At 44.3% G+C, this 21905-nt stretch overlaps 1 protein-coding gene and 1 pseudogene across 2 annotated transcripts in view; both read left to right on the forward strand.

Annotated features, from left to right (window-relative positions):
- The window catches only part of ST8SIA2 (ST8 alpha-N-acetyl-neuraminide alpha-2,8-sialyltransferase 2), an 87078-nt gene that overhangs the window by 29513 nt on the left and 35660 nt on the right, over positions 1–21905 (forward strand). The window contains exon 2 of one of the 2 annotated variants that reach the window (XM_049905727.1): positions 21272–21334. The exons of the other annotated variant lie outside the window; for it this stretch is intronic. Coding sequence (XP_049761684.1) covers positions 21272–21334 — 63 coding nt within the window. The remainder of the gene's footprint in view (positions 1–21271; positions 21335–21905) is intronic. 2 annotated transcript variants of the gene reach the window in all.
- On the forward strand, positions 10827–12892 carry LOC126057274 (alpha-enolase-like; annotated as a pseudogene).

The raw sequence follows: 21905 nt of genomic DNA on the forward strand, positions 1-21905 counted from the left end.
CCTCAACTGCTTTCCTTAGAGGACTCAAGCCGAGCAACTCCAGGCCAAGACCCCTGCCTTGACTGAGAAATCTGAGCAGGGCTGGCTGGATTTCCCTATCAGCCCCTGCCCCTCAGGGACCCATGAGCCACAAACGTGTTTGGCCGACCTTATCCACCACACCCTTCCTGATTTCTATCGTTGAACACTGTGTCTCTCCTTTGCCTGCCCAGCTCAGCCCTGCCATTGCCTCTGCCAGCCATCAGGCCTCTTCACCACGACCCGCTCCCCACCCCAGGCTCTCCTTTGTAGACCCTTCTGTATTTCTCTAACATATCTGGGCTACCCTGTAGTACTGGGGACAAACTTCAACTGCAATGTCTCTTCAAATGACCCTGATACCTCCTTCCTAACGTAACCCCGAGTTCACACAGACTGCCTACGCCTGCCACTTACCCCAGTGGGAGGGCAGGATCGCACGCTCCTTGTTTTCTCTTCTCACTTGCCCTCTGCACTTCCTCACTCACGTGTTTGGCCAGCTCTCCTCTCAGCAATCTTTCTTATGTTCTTATTGTCTTGTCAGAGTGTCTGGGTGATACAAACGGTTAAACACTTGGCTGCTAACTGAAAGGTGGGAAGTTCAAGCTCACCCAAAGGCACCTTGGAAGAAAGTCCCCCCCCCCAAAAAAACCCCAGCCATTGAAAGCCCTATGGGGCACAGTTCTACTCTGACACGCATAGGGTCACGTGAGTCAGAGTTTTGGTATTGTCATTCACGCTGCCATTGTCAACCACCAGGGGGCACCTCCCTGGATGATTTCAGCACCAGACTCCCAGATTTCCTTTTGCCTCTTCTCCTCCCTGGGGTCAGTCAAGATCCTTGTTGGTGGCACCCAAAACACCTGGCCCAACAGGACCTTCGCCATGTCAACTCAAATTCTCCAATTCCTGTCAGCCACCCATAGGCCCAGACACACACCCAAGGTCTTATGTTCATTCATCTACTCACTCAGTCACTCATTTGCTCATTCACTCAGTTATTCACTCACTCACTCATTCACTCACTCACTCATTCGCTCACTCATTCACTCACTCAGTCACTCACTCATTCACTCACTCATTCACTCAGTCACACGGTACAAATCGACTGTGTCATTCACTGGCCCGACAGGCAGTGTGCTAAGTGCTAAGCACGCAGCAGTGAACAAGGTAGATGCCGACTCTACCCCGGAGGAGCTTACAAGTGGGAGAGTTGTGGTTCATGCAAGTTGGCAGGCAGGTTCCAGGTCCCTCCAAGGTCATGGCTCCCAGTCTTGTCACAGGCAGTGGGCCCGCACAGCCCTTCTGACACCAGGCCAGGCTGTGTTTCTGCTTAAAGCTGCCGCTGGCCTGATTTACTTATGGCACCCAAGCCTGTAGAGGAGGAAGTGACCCGAGATATTTGCCTGGGCCTCGGGCCACCTACTCTTATCTTCCAGGTACCACCTTCACTCCATGCTCACTGACACCAGGCACAGGCGAACCTACATTGGCCCAGCTTTTTCTGGCCCTTTCACTTTGTCTGGTGCACATGCTATAGTTCACTGGCTTCCACTCATGAGTGTGCATTAGAATCACCTGAGAGCATTTAGAAAATACTGGACACCTCTACCACACTTCAGGGATTTGATGCAATTGGTCTGGGCACAGGCTAGGTATCTTATTTTGAAAAGTTTTAATGTGCAGCCACGGTTGAGAACTACGGATGATCCAATCATTAAGGCTGGTTCTGCTCTTCATTAAAGCACAGCTCTTCCCACATTGTTTCTAATTCACATTTCTGCTTGCAGTTCTAGTCCTCACAGACTCATTCAAGACCATCATGGGCCAAGCATTGGATTAAGCTTTGTGGAAACAAAGTTGAATAAGACATGACCCCTGTCTTGAAAAAACTTACAGCCCTAGTAAAGGAGACAAGCCAGTAAACGAGCAATTATAATCCAATGGGACAAATGTTTAAATAGATATGAGTGTGTGTGTGGGTGTGTGAGTTCATTTATTGGGTTGGGGGACAATACGTAAGAGGAACTTCTAAATCAGGAAGGTTCTTGGAGAAGGTGACACAAGTTGAGTTTTGATACTAGAAGTAGTACTAACCAAAACCCACTGCTGTTGAGTCAATTCTGACTCATAGTGACCCTACAGGACAGAGTAGAACTGCCCCATATGGTAGAAGCAGTACTAAGGATCTCAAACTCAAATGCCGTCAGGGTCTAGAAGGTAATATAAATAAACAAAGCAGCTCAGTGTGAGACGATAGGGAATGGTGTGGACTGCAGAAAAATATAGAACATACCCACCCCATAAGGACACAGCCACTTCTCATCTCCAGCAATTACTGTGGTTCATTGTTGCCACATCTTCTGATTGTTCAAAAGAAGCCAGAAATGTGGATATTTTGTAGTAAAGTCTCTTAAATATTGGCAACCAATAAAAAACAATTTCCACCTTATGCAAGTATTATCAAATACATATTTGCCCAGGTATGGCCTGGGGATGGAGTGTTATGAAAAGACTCTGAATTAAGTAAATGGAAAATAGTGTAAAGGATTCCTGAGAGAATGTGTGACGTTCAAAGGCACATCCTTATGAACTGGCCTCACACATCCCATAAACTGCACATTGCTTGGTGGAATGAGAAGAAGGTGGGTACGTGAGAAGATGGAAGATGAGGAAAAACAGGGGGGTAAGGCCATCTCAGAAAGAGTCTTCTGTGCTATGCCAAGGGATCCGAACTTTCTTTTGCAAAGCTATGGGGATCTTCGAGGGAACCTTGAAGAGTTTAAATGAAGAAGAGGCATGATGAACTTTGCATTTCAGAGAGCTGGGTCCTTCATGGGATGGGCTGGCTGGTGGGCACTCTGCAGACAGGAAGTAATTCAGGGTGAGGAGGTGAGGGCTGCAGCAGGGGGCTTGGAGAGGGAGGAGCAGGCTCCAGCTCTGCTCAAGAAGTCAAATCCCTTGGGCCAGGAAATCTTCATAGGGGTGACCTGGTGAGAAAGAGTGGGGGAGTATAGATGCCTCCCTAATTCTGAACTTAACTAGGTGGGGTGCTGTTCCCTGATAGAACACTGGGGAAGGGCAGTGGGAGGAGCGGTGAGTTCAGACAGGTTGGGGGTCCATGTGGGAGATGCCCAGTAGATACAATGATGCTAGACCTGGGAGGCAGGTGTGGCCAGAAGGCGTATCAGGGAGTCACGGTCATGTCGGTGGATGACAGAAGTTGGGGTTTAGACAAAGTGACCCATGCTAAGGGTGGGCTCTGTGCAACCCCGTCATCTAGGGGATGGGCAGAGGAAGAAGGGCTGAGCAGGGAGGATGGGAAGGAATAGTGGGAGAGAGAGGTTCAAAGAAAACCAGGAGAAAGTGCAGCCCCAGAATAAAGAAGGGGTCCTTGGACTAAGGGAGATCTCTAGTCTCAGTTCACTGTAGAGCAGAGACCACCTCAGGGGTGAGCTTCAACCAAACCACACTGCTAGGTCTCCACAAGAGGGCTTCGAAGGTGTTCAGTCTCAGTCAGCCCAGTGGACTGGGCCCCACCCTGTTCAGGCCTGCCCCTGGATGGTACAAACAGTTAACATACTCAGCTGCTAACTGAAAGGTTGGTGGTTCGAATCCACTCAGGGGTGCTTTGGAAGAAAGGCCTGGTGATCGATCTACTTCAACAAAAATCAGCCATTGAAAACCCTGTGGAGCACGGCTCTACTCTGACGCACATGGGGTCACCATGAGTCAGAATCAACTCAATTGCAACTGGTTCCTGGTTCTCAGGTGATTAGCTGAGCACTTCTTTGCCGAAGAAAAGAAAATACACACGCGTAATCGCTGGCTGGCCTCCTCTGGCTAGATCCCCAGCTTACCAGCAATGAAAGCAGGAAGTGTGGTTCTCCCAAGGTTAACACACTCCACTTTCTTTCACCTACCTCTTCTTATATCTCCCTAGTGGGCTGCACTGTGGAAAGCAACTTCCCTGAAGACAGCTGTTCCAAGGGGACTCCTCAGACCCCATAGGCAGCCATGGGTGTGCCATGTTCTGAAGGGCAGTGGCCATCACCTCAGAAAAGAACATGACAGCTAGCATTCACATTTGTCCAGTGGTTCTTGCGTTCATCCCACAAGAGGACCCCATTTCTCATAGAAGGAAACTGAGGCTTAGAGAGGCTTCGGGCTCCAAAGCTAGAACCAGGAAGCAGAACTTCATTCCACTAATTGATGGGCCGTCGGTTCTCCTTCCCCCTGGCCCCACGGAGGCTAGTTGAGTGTTCCCCAAATGGCGACGGTGGCAGCCGCTGGAGCAGGGGGAGTGGACATTTGTCTATGACCAGGCAGGGCTGGGAAGGGGACACATCAAACACCCAGAAAAAAAGTGACTTCAAAGTCCACCTAACCCTGGTGCCCGCCAGGAGTTTTCTCATAAAAAGGCTGCCGCTGACGTGACTAGGGATGCTGTCTCTGAATGCGAGCCCATGGAGAAGTGAACAAAAGGGAGGGAAGGAAGCCGGGTTTCAAGCAGAGCCCTTTCAAGCCCCAGAGGGACAGGCTGAAGAGATGGACAGGCATCTGCTTCCCTCTGAAAGAGAACAGATTTATCCACACCATGCGACACGAATTCAGTGAGAAGTTTGCCAGGCTGCCAACCTTTCCGTTAAGGTTTGGCTATTGTATATTTCTTCAGCAATAAAAAAAGAGAAAAATGACAGCCAAGTTTACCTTTGTGCCTGCAGCATGAGGCACAGTGACTGTCAATAATGAGCCCTAAATAACTGGGTAGCAGAGGAGTGAATAAATTTTTCTTTAAAACCCTTCATCAAAGTAGCATTTAATGGCTGAATAACATTGTATCCTTTCTGGTGAGGTATGAGGGGAGAGGCTAACTTGAAGATTTTCCCAATTAGCTAACCTACTGTCTCAGAACTGTTCATTGACTGACCTTTGCTTCCCTTTTAATTCTCCGGTACCCTCTCGATTGCATATTAAATCCTCAGTGCGGCAAGCAATGAGCAGGAGCAGGGGGTGGCTTTCTGCAAGCACACAGGATTGGCTCCATCCAGACCTCATCCAAATCCCTGCCCTGCCGGATTATACACTGAGTGACCCTGGACAAATCGCTTAACCTTTTTGAGCCTGCAGGTACTATTTCTGGAACCAAGTAAGAGAAAAGGAAATTAAAATGCCACTGGGACGGTGCCTGGTAGGAGTCCCTGGGTGATGCAAACAGTTAAGCACTCATCTACTAACTGAAAGGTTCGAATTCAACCCAGAGGCACCTCAGAAAAAAGGTCTGGCAATCTACTTCCAAAAAATCAGCCATTGAAACCCTGCAGAGTCCAGTTCTACCCTGAAACACGTAGGGTCGCCCTGAGTTGGAATGGACTCCATAGCGACTGGTTTGGGTGTTTTGGATTGCAGTGACTACCAAAGGGTGGGGGTCAACTGAATGGAGCTAAAAAAAAAAAAAAAAAAAAAAAAATTTTTTTTTTTTTTTTTTGAACGGAGTTATTAATGTTTTAATTGGTCTCTTGGAACTGGCGTCCTCTTTCTTGGGAAGTGTTTTGTTGACATGCATGCCTGGGACAGGGATTGGCAGCCTGGATGGAGGAAGCACTCTTCCTAGTAAGTAAATTTTGCTAGAAAGGGAAACTATTCAGTTCTGGAAAAAAACACACCAACAATCCTTTTTTTTTTTTTTAATTTTTATTGTGCTGTAAGTGAAAGTTTACAAATCAAGCCAGCCTTTCTTACAAAAATTTATAAACACCTTGTTATATACTTCTAACTGCTCTCCCGCAAATGAGACAGCACTCCTTCCCTCCACTCTCTATTTTCATGTCCATTCGGCCAGCTTCTGACCCCCTCTGCCCTCTCATCTCCCCTCCAGACAGGAAATGCCAACATAGGCTCATGTGTCTACTTGACCCAAGAAGTTTGCTCTTCACCGGTATCATTTTCTATCCCACAATCCAATCCAATCTCTGTCTGAAGAGTTGGCTTTGGGAATGGTTCCTGTCTTGGGCTAACAGAAGGCCTGGGGACCATGACCTCCTGGGTCCTTCTAGTCTTGGTCAGACCATTAAGTCTGGTCTTTTTACGAGAATTTGGGGTCTTCATCCCACTGCTCTCCTGCTCCCTCAGGAGTTCTCTGTTGTGTTCCCTGTCAGGGCAGTCATTGGTTGTAGCTGGGCACCATCTAGTTCTTCTGGTCTCAGGCTGATGTAGCCTCTGGTTTATGTGGCCGTTTCTGTCTCTTGGGCTCATAATTACCTTGTGTCTTTGGTGTACTTCGTTCTCCTTTGCTCCAGGTGGGTTGAGACCAATTGATGCATCTAAGATGGCTGGTTGCAAGCGTTTAAGACCCCAGATGCCACTCTCCAAAGTGGGATGCAGAATGTTTTCTTAATAGATTTTATTATGCCAATTGACTTATATGTCCCCTGAAACCATAGTCCCCAAGCCCTGGCCCTTGCTATGCTGGCCTACGAAGCATTCAGTTTATTCAGGAAACTTCTTTGCTTTTAGTTTAGTCCAGTTGTGCTGACCTCTTGTGTATTGTCCCAACAATACTTTTGTATTTTGATTTTTTTTAAAACTTTGGACATGTTCTCAAGAGGGTCCGATCCCTAGAGAAGGACATGATGTTTGGTAAAATAGAAGGTCAGCAAAGAAGAGGAAGACCTTCAACAAGATGGGTTGACATGGTGGCTGCAACAATGGGCTCAAACATAGCAACAGTTGCGAGGATGGCGCAGGACCAGATAGTGTTTCATTCTGTTGTTTTTAGGGTTGCTATGAGTTGGAATCAGCTTGATGGCACCTAACAATTGTTTTGTCAGAAAAACTATAGAAAGCAACACTTAACAAAATTTTGTTGGGTGTGAATATGGAGAAAATAGAGATTTTTAATTGGGGACATGCTCTGCTAGGGGAACAATAAGAATCAAGGGGGGATTTTGTATCTTTGTAAATAGGACTTTGATGTTAAAGTGTTGAGAAAAGATCATTTGAAATATGGGATTTTTGAGCCTTCTAGAAGAAATCTCAAAGATGCCCTGAAGACTGTAACCCATCCCTTTCCTTGGGGTCATTCGTGGTGTCTCTTCTCAATGGTATTTCCTCAAGAGGGAGCCTCTAGGGGACATCTGCCTCCCTCTCCCAGAGAGAAGAAGGTCTGTCCAGGGCCCCCTGTGGTCCAGGCAGAAGCTGGAGCCAGATCCTGGCAGCCCTGACTTTACCCATCCAGGAGGGAGAAATCGGCCACCGTTGTCAATCACTGGCGAGCGTTCCAGTTAGACAGGGAAAGAAAAACGTCCACTGCAAGGTGATCGTGCACGAGCTCCTTTGATAGACTGATGGGAGCCAGACTGGAGTGGGATGGGGTATGAGGAAATAGCGAGGCAGTGTAGATGAGTCCTTGAAGAAGTTTGTGCAGTGCTCATGAGAGAAAGAGAATTCCAGCAGGATTGTTTATTTATGATGAGAAAAGCAACACATATTTAAATGCTAATGGGTGTGAGCCAGCTGCTTGGCATACTGATTAAAAGCCTGGGCTCCTGAGCCAGCCTGCTAGGTTCAAATCCTGCTTTCCTACTTAGTACCTGTGGGGGCCTAGGCAAGTTTTCCAACTTCTCACCACCCCCGGGTCAACAACAGCATCAATATGGAGCGCTTCTGAGTATTTGTTATTTGTTTTAATTGTAGTATGTGTATATATATATATATATATATATATATATATATATATATATGTAATAGTCCCCAGAGAAGGACATCATGCTTGGTGAAGTAGAGGGTCAGTGAAAAAGAGGAAGACCCTCAATGACAGGGATTGACACAGTGGCTGCAACAGTGGACTCAAACATTACAACAATTGTGAGGACAACGCTGGACCAGGTAGTGTTTCCTTCTGTTGTACATGGGGTCGCGATGAGTTGGAATCAACTCAGTGGCACTTAACAACAACTTATCTGTCTATATGTATAGATCTACATATGCATATATGTGTACACATATACACACACAGGAAACCCTGGTGGCGTAGTGGTTAAGTGCTACGGCTGGTAACCTAAAGGTCGGCAGTTCAAATCCGCCAGGCGCTCCTTGGAAAATCTAGGGGGCAGTTCTACTCTGTCCTATTGGATCTCTCTGAGTCAGAATTGCACACACACAAGTAAAACCTGTGAAAGCCCAAACCCGTGTAAGGCAGAAACCTGTCCAAGAAAGAAAACTCAGATATTCTCTACTAATAGAAAAACAGCAATAGAAAAGTGGTAAGACTGCACCCTGTCAAAGGTGGAAAACTTGTGAGACCCATAGAAACAAGGCAGTCCTGTTGAGTTCTGGCTCTTACAAATTTCACTGTATATATATATGTATGTATGTATATACATATATATATGTATACCAAACCAAACCCATTGCTGTCGAGTTGATTCTGACTCATAACGACCCTATAGGACAGAGTAGAACTGCCTCATAGAGTTTTCAAGGAGTGGCTGGTAGATTTGAACTCCTGACCTTTTGGTTAGCAGACATAGCTCTTAACCACTATGCCACACACACACACACAATATACATATATACACACACACATAATATATATATATACACACACACTGTATATATACTATATATATACTTTAGAGAGAGAGCCCTGGAGGCACAGTGGCTAAGCGCTCACCCACTAACTGAAAGGTCAGTGGTTTGAACCCACCAGCCACTTTGTGGGAAAAAGATGTGGCAATCTGCTTCCGTAAAGATTACAGCCTTGGAGACCCACGGGACAGTTCTACTCTGTCCTGCAGTGCTGCTATGAATCAGAATCGACTTGACGGCAGCGGATTTGGTTTTGGGGGTTATATATACATATGTATATGGGTATGTATGTATATACATATATACATACATGTGTCTGTACATATACGTATATATACACACACATACATATATGTATGTGTTGTATAACAAAGGAGTCCTTGAGTGCCACAAATGATTAAACACTGGAATACTAACTGAGAGGTTGGCAGTTCAAAGCCACCCAGAAGTGCCTTGGAAGTAAGGCCTGCCTATCTGCTTCTGAAAGGTCAAAGCCTTGAAAACCCTGGTCATCCCTGCAGCGGAAAGTCCCTTCACTCGGTTGCCATCACCTCCTGGTGGCCTCTCATTACTGTGCACACATGGGGTCACCATGAGTCAGAATCGACTCAACGACAACTAACACCAACAATAAGTAACCAAACATTTGCCGTTTCAGCAACCTTCACACGTACCGTTCAGAGACATTAAATGCGTTCATCATGTCGTTCAGCCATCACCACTCGCCATGTCTGAACTCACCCATCACCCCGATGGAAGCTTGGTGTCCACTAAGCCTCATGTCTCCTTTCCCCCCTCCCTCCTACCCCTTTGAAACTACTAATTAACTCTGATCTCTGTATACTTGCCTATTCTAGATATTTCATATAAGTAGCATTGCACAATATTTGGTCTGTTGTGACTGACCGATTTCACTCAGCGCAGTGTTTTCAAGGCTCATCCATATTGTGGCATGTGTCAGGATTTCATTCCTCTTTATGGCTGAGTAATATTCCACCGCACCTCTGAGTTTGAATTGCTTTTGTGTCTGGGTTTTAGAGCGGTAGGGATTTTGGAAGGCAGCATTCTCTTAGAAGTTTATTATAAAGTCCATCTCCTTGATAAGATGGCTAGACTGCGCATCCCACATAAATTGGTAGTTCTGGTGTATGCGTCCTCTCTGACAGGTGTCTCCATCACTCTGAAAGTATGCTGTTTTGGATGATAAGTTATATGGGCCCCTTGTTATGGGTGACCCACTATTTCATAGTGAGAAAGCAGAAAGATCAGGGATAAGCGTGATGGAAAATGCTTGGCACACGAGTGACTCGTTTGCTCGTATTTTGAGGTACAGATGCCTACAACTGCTTTTATATGAAGACTAGGGAAACACGCAAGTTCTCCTAGATGTTTTCTGAAGACAAGCAAAGGAGAGAGCTGAAAGTGAGCTGGTACCTTTTTGTACACCTTAGAGAGCTGGCTAACAAGCAAAAGTTTGCTGAAATCAGAGCAAATGGATAAATCAAATCAAACTAATATTTAAAGTGAAGGAAGAAGGGACAGCAAGCAAAAGGATCTGAGCAATTGATGAGGAAAGCTCAGGGGATAGAGAGACCCAGAGCTTGCTCAGTTATCACTCCCTCTTGGCACCTACAGCACTCTCAGGAGCCCAATGCCACATATCTCAACTATCATGGAAACCTCACTATCAAGGTTGGACCCAACACTAGTGTCTTCACAGCTGTGATGCCCAGCAGTGTCTCAATTGGTATCTTTGAGGTCCAAGAGCTTCGGTATAATCATAAGGTTCATATGAGGAAAAAGTGTCTCAAAGGCTATTATGCTTCTCAGTAAAGCTATCAGTCCTGGCCTGATGAGTAAGACCACCACCCATCTGTCAGTTTCTCACACTACGGTGGCTTGCATGTTGCTGTGATGCTGGAAGCTATGCCACTGGTATTTCAAATACCAGCAGGGTCACCCATGGTGGACAACTTTCAGTGGAGCTTCCCGACTAAGAAAGACTAGGACAAAAGACCTGGCTATCTACTTTCCAAAAATCAGCCAATATAACAGAATATTGCCTGATGTAGTGCTCGAACATAAGCTTCCTAGGTTGGAAGGCACCCGAAATACAATGCATCTATGACAATGGACTTGAGCGTACCAACGATCAGGAGCGTGATGCAGGATTGGGCAATGTTTCATTCTGTTATACATGGGGCCGCCATGCCAACTTGATGGAAACTAACAACAACAATAAGACGAGCAACAAGCTGAGTGTTGTGTAACTGGAGGCAAGTGACAAACTGGTGATGGACTTGGATGGCACTGAGAATAAATCTAAATTTGGTGCAAACACCACGCTAGGAGTGTCACTTGCTGCCTGTAAAGCTGGAGCTACTGGGTCCTAGCTGGCTATCCCAAAGTGACCAGACAGTTCCAGCTTTCAGCGGAATCCATGGTAGTTCCCACATTGGTAATGAGCTGGTGGTGCAAGACTTCATGATCCTCCCTCTTGGAGCTGTGACTTCATGAAAGCTGTGCTTATTGGAGCAGAAGCCTACCTCAACCTGAAGTATGCCATCGAGGCGAAATAAGGCAAAGATGCCTCCCACTTGGAGGATGAGGTGTGTGTTGCTCCGAACATCCTAGAGCAGGGTCGGCAAACTATGGCTCCCAGGTCATATCCTGCCACCACCTGCAATGATATGGCCCTCAAACAAGGCTGGTTTTACCTTTTTAAATGGTTGAAAAAAAATCAAAAGCATGAATATTGAGTGCTTTACAAAATGTTATGCACTGTTCTAAATGTTTGCATTCATTAGCTCATTTAATCTTTACAACCACCCTGTGAAGTAGTTACTATTACTTATAGATGAGGAACAAGCTGGAGCTTCTAGGTATGTTAACAGTAGTCAGAGATCACCTAGCTAATGATGAATGGAGATAGAATCCAGACCCAAGGAGTCTTATCCCAGAGCCTATGCTCTTAACCTGCATCCCCATGTGGAAACTTCTCCAACACTTTTAGGAGAAGTGCCAAAAGAGAAGTGCAGGTCGCACATCCCAGTGAGTTCGCAGGAGGGAAGATCACAGTGTTTCCAAAAAGTAGAGGAAGTCTTTGTCCGAGAATGAGGCCGCCTTTGTATGAGGATGACAGGGAACATTTTTAAACCCCAATTAGGTGAAATGGTATCACCCTTCCCCCCCAAAAAAAGAATTACGTTCTTCTTATTAGAAGAGCATTTTTTTTTACTCATTTAGTGTTATTATATTTTCAATTTTGTCAATAAAAATGCAAAAAATTTGTTTTCTCTTTTGTTACGTAAATATGCATATCATACTTTCTATTTTGCCCCTTATCCCACAAAGCCCAAAATACCTACTCCTGTCTTATTGACTGTCTCATTAGCTGACATTTCAGATTTATGACAATAGTAAAAAAATCTACTGTTCAACTATTTTAAGCATTAATCACGTACATCTGGCAGTAACAAACAGAAGAGAGTGACATTGGCTGTGATGGTTATGTGTCAACTTGGCAGGGTCATGATTCCCAGTGGTTTGGCAGTTATGTAATGATGTAATTTAGCAGTTATGTAATGATATAATTTGACAGTTAAGTAATGACATAATTTGGCAGTTATATAATGAAGTAATTTGGCAGTTATGTAATGACGTGGTCATCCTCCATTTTGTAACCTGATGTGGTCATCCTCCATTTTCATATAACACTGCTTTTTACATAACAACTTGGTCTTTGGAAACTAACCATGTCAATAAGTAAGAAGTGGGTATATTTACTTTCTGGCCTTTAAAGGGAGTTTACCAACCCATAGCCTAGAGAATAAAGAAGGCTTGGAGTTGCTATGGAATGTTATTGGAAAGACTGGCTGCACTGATAACCAGGGGGTAAATGGCATGGATGCAATAGACCCTAAGTTCTTTGCATTTGAGAAGTATGACCTGAACTCCATGTCCCCTGAAGACCCCAGCAGTTAAATCATCCCTGACCATCTGGTGAATGGGTACAAATCCTTCCTCAAGGACAACTCAGTGGTGTCTACTGAAGATTCCTCAGACTGGAATTACTGTGAAGCTTGGAAGAAGTTCTCTGCTAGTGCAGGGGGTTCCAGGTGGTAGGGGGTGGTCTTACAAGACAAATTGCCAAGACCATGGAAGAGGAATCATGCAACTGCCTCTTGCTCAAAGGGAATCAAACTCTGTGATAGAGCCTCTCCAGAAGTACAAACTGGCCCAATCCAAAGGGTGGGGCACCATGTTTTCCACTGCATTAGGATGACTACGTGTGTGGAAAGAGATGATGGAGAAACCCAATATCATCAGTCAGAACAAGGCCAGGCGCTGACTGCAGAACAGACCATCAATGACTCATACACAAGTTCAAATTGAAGCTGAAGAAAATTAAAACAAGTCCATGAGAGCCAAAATACAAAAATAGATTTGATGCATTGAACACTAATGACCGAAGACCAGATGAATTGTGGGATGACATCAGGTACCTCATACATGAAGAAAGCAAAAGGCCATTAAAAAGGAAGAAAAAAACGAAATGGATGTTAGAAGAAACTCTGAAACTTGCTCTTGAATGTAAAATACCTAAAATGATGAAGTAAAAGAACTGAACAGATTTCAAAGGGTGGCTCAAGAAGATAAAGTATTATGGTGAAATGTACAAACACCTGGAGTCAGAACACCAAAAGGGAAGTATGGACTCAGCATTTCTGCAGCCAAATGAACTGAAGAAAAAATGCAAGCCTCGAGTTGCAATGTTGAAGGATTCTATGGGCAAAATATTGAACAATATGCAGGAAGCATCGAAAGAAATGGAAGGAATACATAGTCACTGTACCAAAAAGAATTGCTCGATGTTCAGCCGTTTCAGGAGGTAACATATGATCAAGAACAGATGGTACTGAAGGAAAAAGTGCAAGCTACACTGAAAAAAAAAAATTTTTTTTTTTTACACTGAAGGAATTGGCAAAAAACAAGGTTCCAGGAATTGACAGAATACCAACTGAGATGTTTCAACAAATCGATGCAACACTGGAAGCCCTCACTTGTCTGTGCCAAAAAATTTGGACTACAGCTACCTGGCCAACTGACTGGAAAAGATCCATATTCGTGCCCATTCCAAAGAAAAGTGATTCAACAGAATTAGAAAATTATCCAACAATATCATTAATATCACATGCAAGTAAAATTACACTGAAGATGATTAAAAAACAGTTGAAGCAGTATATTGACAGGGAACTGCCAGAAATTCAAGCCAGATTCAGAAGAGGACATGGAATGAGGGATATCATTGCTGATGTCAGATGGATCTTGGTTGAAAGCAGAGAATGCCAGAAAGATGTTTAACTGTGCTTTATTGACCATGCAAAGGCATTTGCTGTGTGGATCATACCAAATCATGGATACGCTGCAAAGAATGGGAATCCCAAAACACTTTAACTGTGCCCTGCAGAGCCATAGACCAAGAGGCAGTCGTTTGAATAGAACAAGGGAAACAAGGGGAGACTGTGTGGTTTAAAGTCAGGAAAGGTGTGCATCAGGGTTTTGTCCTTTCGCTGTACTTATTCAATCTGTATGCTCAACAAATAATCCGAGAAATTGGACTATATGAAGAAGAATATGGCATCAGCATTGGAGGAAGACTCATTAACAACCTGTGATTTGCATATGACACAACCTTCCTTGCTCAAAGTGAAGAGGACTTCAAGCACTTACTAATGAAGATCAAAGACCACAGCCTTCAGTATGGATTACACTTCAACATAAAGAAAATAAAAATCCTCACAACTGGACCAGTAAGCAACATCATGATAAACAGAGAAAGACTGACGTAGTCAGGGATTTCATTTTACTTGGATCCACAATCGACACCCACGGAAGCAGCAGTCAAGAAATGAAAAGACGCATTGCATTGGGCAAATCTGCCACAAACGACCTCTTAAAAGTGTTAAAAAGCAAAGATGTCACTTGGAGCACGATGATGCACCTGACCCAAGCCACGGTACTTTCAGTCACCTCAAATGCATGCAAAAGCTGGAAAATGAATAAGCAGGACCCAAGAAGAATTGATGCCTTTGAATTATGGTGTTGGCAAAGAATATTGAATATACCGTGGACTGCCAGAAGAACGAACAAGTCTGTCTTGGATGATGTACAGCCAGAATGCTCCTTAGAATCAGGATGGCAAAACCTCATCTCATGTACTTTGGACATGTTATCAGGAGGGACCCGTCCTTGCAGAAGGACATCATGCTTTGGTAAAGTAGAGGATCAGCAAAAAAGAAGACCTCATTGAGATGGATCGACACAGTGGCTGCAACAATGGGCTCAAACACAGCAATGATTGTGAGGATAGCTCAGAACCGGGCAGTGTTTTGTTCTGTTGTAGATAGAGTCACTATGCATTGGAATCGACTCTGCAGCACCTAACGACAACAACAAGGGTGACCGAAGATACATTCATTGTCGTGGTGGAGGTCTGCCCTTAATCAATCAAGGCTGGGGTTCTGACCATCTCTCAGATGGAGGGATGCCTGTATCTTAGTTTCCTAGGACTTATTTAACATAATACCACTAAAGGGGTGGCTCTAATGAACAGAAATTTATCATCTCACAGTTCAGGAGGCTACGAGTCCAAATTCAAGGAATGGCTCTAGAGGGAAGTCCACCCTTTTCTATTTCAGCTTCTAGTAGTGCATTCCTGGGAGTTCCTGGTGTAAATGCCTCTGCCGTGTGTGTCTGTCTTCATATGATGTCTTCTGACTGTGTGTGTCTCTATGTCTATTCTACTCTTCTTAATACCTCAGAAGTCATTAGGTTTAGGACCCACTCTACTCTGGCATGACTTCATTAACATTACAAAAGAAACCCCTTTTTTCCAAACCAGCAATTATGAAGATGGGGCACAGGACCAGTCAATATTTCATTCTGTTAAACATAGGTCACCATGAGTGGGAGTCGACTCAATTGCAACTAATAGTAATGATTTCCAAATGGGGTTATATTTCCAGGTACACGGATTAGGATTTCAATATATATTTTGAGGGGGCACAATTCAATCCATAACAGCATCTTCCTAGGGCATCTTCTTGTGACTCTGTTTCCATTTCTACTTCCATTTATAAGACATTGGTCATATAGGATTAAGAACCATCCTACTCCTGAATGACCTTGTTAGTTTACCTGAAAATATCTTCAAAGAAAGTCCATATTTTCCCAAACAAGGTCACATTCACAGGTACCAGGGTTAAGATTTAAACATATACTTTTTTTTTGTGGGGAGGGGGAGGGCACAATTCAATCCATAACAGCTGACAACAAATTTAGAAAGCTCCTAGCCGAGTAAGCTGTGGGCCATCCAAGCACAGGTCAGCTGGTTGGATGCCTGCTTCTCTTCTTATCGCAGGTGCTCAAGGCTCCAGACTCCAGGACGTTGGAGGGGCCATTCCTTCCCCGTCACTGTGATGTTCTTTCTCATTGTCTCCTTAGAATTGCCACATCAAAAACCAGCCTTGACCATCTGGAACCTTGTTGGAAGCCCTAGCTTGTGTTCATGTGACTGCCCCGAATCACATGTGTTCCCTCCCTTTTCTCTCCACCACGTGTCTATGGGACCGTATACTTACAGCGTATCCCTGAGATGTCTGCAGGCAGGAATCCCTGTGGATTTTATGTGTAAATTAAAAAACGCATATACAGGGACACACACATTCAGCAGCCCCCCTCCCGAACAAAAGTGAAGGACAAACCATTTACAAATTCATGAATTGTAATTTAGTTTAATCTTCTAGTCTCAAAACTAATCAACAGTTTAAGTTGGGTCAGACTTTCAATTAGAGCTGTCAGCTCTGGAAAGTTCATTTACTGAGCCTGCCTCTCCCACGAGAAACCGCAAACGCGGGAACTTCTAACACAGCCGCGAGATTGCAACACACCGAACGTTACCTTGCCTATAAACTACTGGGCTTGGAAGAAGAGGCCGTACAGAAATGCACATTCAGATTTGTTACTTACTTTTTACTAAAATGGACTCCTGGGGGCGCAATGGTTAAACCAGTGCTTGGCTGCTGACTGAAAGTTTGGCAGTTTGAGCCCACCAGCAGCTCCATGGGAGAAAGATGTGGCGTTCTGCTTCCATAAAGATTAACAGCCTTGGAAACCCTATGGGGACAGTTCTACTTTGTCCTATAGGGTGCTTATGAGTTGGAATCGACTCGATGGCAATGAGTTGGTTAGTTTTTTTTTTACTAAAACAGATTGCATAATGTTTCTTTTTTTTTAACATAACTATTTTTATTTGTCTTAGTTTATTGTGCGTGCTGTACCTGGAGGGGATATTATGTCAGTGGTGGGAAGAAGATTGATACTAAAATTTAGACCTTAAAGTAGTGAACTTCTATCATCACTATGGCAGAGGCTATTGTAGCAGGGTTAAATGGACCATTATTATTACCAATATCATGCCTTGTTTTCTAGAGTTCTTTATAGTGTGCTATGTGCCTTCACTGGAAACCCAGAGGTCAGCAGTTCAAATCCACTAGGTGCTCCTTGGAAACTCTATGGGGCAGTTCTACTCTGTCCTGTAGGGTTTCTATGGGTCTGAATAGACTCTACTGCAACGGGTTTTTTGTTTGTTTTTTTTTTAAGGTGCCTTCACATATATTTTCTCATTTGGATGATCTAAGCATCTATGTTTCTACAATTTCAGTATTTTGCAAATTATCTTTTGCAAATTTTTCTCACCGCATCACCTTTTCCTGTCACTCAGCTAGGCATGTACCTGCATTCCCTGTGAATGGGGAATGTGTAAGCTTCTTTTAATAAGGTTTGAGACAAAATCTGATTAGAAAGAAAAAATGCCTGTTGATTCATGGGATTCATTCTACAAAGATCTGCGATCTGGGGTTCCTGGTATGATGGCTGGCTCCATCCCACGGTTAACTGAGAGCTGAAGCTGTGTCTTGTATGAGTGTAAATATTATGTAGGAACACAGCATGCAAACTGCAGGGAGGATTTTAGAAGAAAAGCCCCAGTTAACATTGTGGTTTGGTTTTATCCACTGAGTCCCCACTGGGCAAGGCGCTGTGCAAGGTGACAAGACGCTGTGCAAGGTGACAAGACGTTGATCCCGCCCTCAAGGGGATTACATTCTAGTGTGGCAAGCAGGTGAGGAAGCTAACACAAGCCTTGGTTTCTTCACCTATAAGAGGAGGAGTTTAGACTATGTAGAATGACAAGATTTCTTTCCAGCCTCCCATCTGGGATTCCATGAGATAATTAAATACAAGGAGGTGACACATGCTGTAACAGAATCGAGTGCTCTGGGAAAAGAAGAAGAAGGGAGCGGAGAATTGAACGTTGGGTGGCTTTGAAGGGAGGCACAGGCATTGGGGTTGGGGCTTAGCCTGGAAAGGTGATGGGGATGCACTGGCGGACTGACAGGGGGCTGGGGAGTTCTCTTCAAGAGGCACCAGGCAGAAAATAAACTCAACTGGGGCAGTTTTGTCCTCTACCCCTTTGCAGACAATGTCTGGAAACGTTTTTGGCTGTCACAGTTTGGGAAGGGGTAGGGAGCGTTACGAGTCCCTAAGTGATGCAAACAGTTAAGCACTCTACTACTATTCAAAAGGTTGGCAGTTCAAACTCACCCTGAGGCACCCCAGAAGTAAGCCCTAGCAATCTGCTTCCGAAAGATTACAACTTTGAAAACCCTAAAGGGCAGTTCTACTACTCTGCACACATAGGTTGCCAGGAGTTGGAATTAACTCAACGGCATCTAACAACAACAAGGGGTTGTTACTGGCATCTGGTGGGTAGCAGCCAGGGGTGCTGTTAAACATCCCACAATGCACTGGACAACTCCTACAACAACTTAATCATGCCACCAGAGCTCTAACAGAATTATCAGGGCCCAAATGGTAATAGTGCTAAGAAGGAGAAACCCTGCGTTAGACAAAGTGTTGGTACAAAAAAGGACAGAGACTTATTGTGCCCTGAGTCAGCAGGATCAGAGACAGGAAAAGACGAAGACAGAGGTAGCATCTGTCTAAGGGCATTTGCTTCTCTCTAAAAAAAAAATAAGCCTCTGGTTAAATTCAGTTAGATCTGTGGCTGTCCACACCTGCAGCCCTCTTAGATTTCAGGAAAGACACTGAACTGGGGCTTGTTGAGGTTCACTTTTTGTCTAAACCAAGTTTTAAATTTTTATGAAGTCAAATCTGTCTACATTTTCCCTTGTGATTTATTCTAAGACTTCCGAGTTTAAACAGTCCTTCAAGTACACTCTTCATCCCACAACAAAGATTTGATAAATACTCTCTTCCATTTTCATATCAATTTCTTATGGTTTGCCTTTTTAAATATTTAACTGTTTAATTCAGTCTTCCCCAGAGGGCAGCACAAGTACTCCTAGTACTCCTGGTGATAATATAAGATGGCTTTAGGAATTTCATTGATGAACATTTTTTGTGTAAATGGTTTTATGTGTTTTTAAAATAAGTATATCACCATGACATCAAACCTGTATTTTCACAGATGGTATTACTCAGGAAAGGGGTAAGTTTCTAAAGACAAGTCAATTTCAGAATTTAAATAGAAAATAGTGTGCTGATAAGCAAATATGGCAAACTGGTGACAGAGACTTGAGAATTACTTAAGTTTGGGTCACACTGGTTAAATCCAATTGAAATCCACTTTGCTGTCTAGAGTAGGGTAACATCAACTGATTTCCCCCAAAAAACCAAACCCACTGCTGTTGAGTCGATTCCAACTCCTAGCCACTCTATAGGACAGAGTAGAATTGCCCCATAGGGTTTCCAAGGAGCTCCTGGTGGATTCTAACTGCTGACCTTTTTGATTAGCAGCCATAGCTCTTAACCACTAGGCCACCAGGGTTTCCTGATTTCCCCCAACTCATCCCAAATGTTCATCAACTCCTCTGAGCCAATTATTGAATTTCCCATTGACAATGCTTTTTAAAATCATGTGCCAATTCTTACATGCAAAGTTTCTGGACTGTCTCTTTTGTTCCATTAATTTTTCAGTCATCTTGAGTTCTTGCCACATTTTTAATTACTGGCCCAGCAGGCCTTCCCTCCCCCACAAAGAGCATCAGTTTTGTAAGCTGGGACGGGGGATTAGGAGTAGATGTGACAGGTCAGTGACACTTGTGTGCGGCAGCGTGCCCAGCAAAGCCCTTAGGTCCTAACACGTTACAGCACCGGAGCTGGCTGGACATTCCGGGACCCCAAGTTGGAAGGATGAGATCTCTGGCATTCCAAGAGGGAAATGAGAGAGGGGCAAAAAAAAAGAAACATAGACATTCAATTAAAATCAGAAGGACCAGTGATATACTGTATAATAAATAACTAGATTTGAGTGATGTACTTTGAGCCACGTGGGATCAGACACTGGACAAGTCAAGGCACCCATTGTGTTGTCCAATCATCTGGCTGTGAAGGGGTAGACAATTGCCTATCACCAATAATGTTGAAAAGATATTTCAACCTATCAGGAAAAGACATGTGTATACACACACACACACACACACAGTGTTATATATACTTATATGCTAAACCTAAAGAAAGCAAATAGAAAAATCCAGACTTAAAACCAGTGTGGAGCTATGCATAAACGTCCCCAAAAGAGTTCTTATTAAATGACAGGGTTCCTTCAAAAGCACAGCTTCCCCAGGGATTTTAATTGTTTCTTTGGAGTGCACTAACACCTTAATTGAAAGACTAGATAGAACTTTTAAAAAAGGGGGGCGGGGGAGAGAGAAAAGTACTGAGAAGTACCTCCCCAAACTATAAAAAAAAAAAAAAAAACTATACCTCTTATAAATCAGTGGGAGAAATGATATTGTTTAATAGACACACACACAACTTTCCTAGAGCAGAGGCAGAGCGCAAGCGAGATGGCAGGAAGATACTCATCCACCCATGCCCAGCCCAGTGCAAAAGCAAAGCAGGGTGCAACTGTGCGGCCAGACAGCCCCCGTCCAGTGTGGAATTCAACAGCTGTGAACGGACGGTGGGGCTAGAAAGGACTTCAGAATGCTTTCACTCCAAAAGATTATGCTCCAGATAAAGGAGCAAAGGACCCTACTACCTGCCCACCTCCTGGCCTCCCACTGAAGTGACACCACATAATATTGTTTCTTGTGCCACCAAAAAGAAAATCTATTATCACGTTTAGTCTAAAGCACTGTTGAGTTAATCCTCCTGCCTCTGTTGAACTTCCCGTGTCTCAAGCTTGGAGAGAATGCAGTGGACAACATGTCACCAAGCGTGAGTGAAAGGAGGAGCACTGACAAAGGCTGAGTCAAGCTAGAGCAGATGCTGAGTCATGCTGAGGCTGTGAATGAAGGGAGACTAATGTGGGTTCTCGCAAGTCTCAAGTGGGAATCACAAGTGAGAACCATGGTGCTAATTGAAACAAGGTTCCGGAGCAGGGGAGGGCCCTGCGGGTAGACTGCTCTGTAAAAAGCTGGGGCTTGTTGATCCTTACTCCTTCTGGAGAGGCCAGCGTAAGATCTCACCCTCCCTCTGCTGTTCTCCAGGTGGGGTGCGGGACCTCCTGACAACTGAAGGGGGCTTTACAAAGAAGAGCTGGGATTATAAATAATGCATTTCCTTTGTCTTGCAGGAATTCTGGAGGCAGCGGTACAATCAGATCAGCTGTGAACAGCTTACATAGCAAATCTAATAGGTTTGTAAATTAGATTTTGTGTTCATTGGTTTTTGCTGTAAGGCAGCTATTAATCTGCCTCTCCTCTTTGCTGGATGGTGCCCTTCTTCCTTAACAAATAGATCTGTTTGGTTTCACTTTGGGTTTGTATTTCCCTAATCACTTTTGGGGGCAAACTGTCCATAAAAGATGGACTAAAATGGCCCAAGGTCTAGAGGCTGCAAAGATGGATAAGGAGATGATAAGGGTTGCTTTCTGGAAAAAAGCCCACCCACTCTGAAGCACTTAGGCCACCAGGGAGCTTACTAGCATTCGTAGTAACTTGTGTTTTTGCTGAGCGATGGAGACCCTGAAGGGAACCAGGACTTTCACCCAATTTCATTACAGTAATGGCTTGTCCAGGAGGTTAAGACAGAACCTAAAGCAATCAGGAACTTTGCTGAGACCACTTAAAATATTTGAGGAGTCTACTCAGTTAATGCTAACTCTGATTACTGATTATGCACTCCGAATTTGGAAAGAGTGTTGCTTCATTTAATGTCACTGACCTGGGAGCCTTTGGGCCAGTCCTTGGCCAGCGGACAGCCTGATG

The sequence above is a fragment of the Elephas maximus genome, chromosome 13, assembly GCF_024166365.1.
Source record: "Elephas maximus indicus isolate mEleMax1 chromosome 13, mEleMax1 primary haplotype, whole genome shotgun sequence".
NCBI lineage: Eukaryota > Metazoa > Chordata > Mammalia > Proboscidea > Elephantidae > Elephas > Elephas maximus.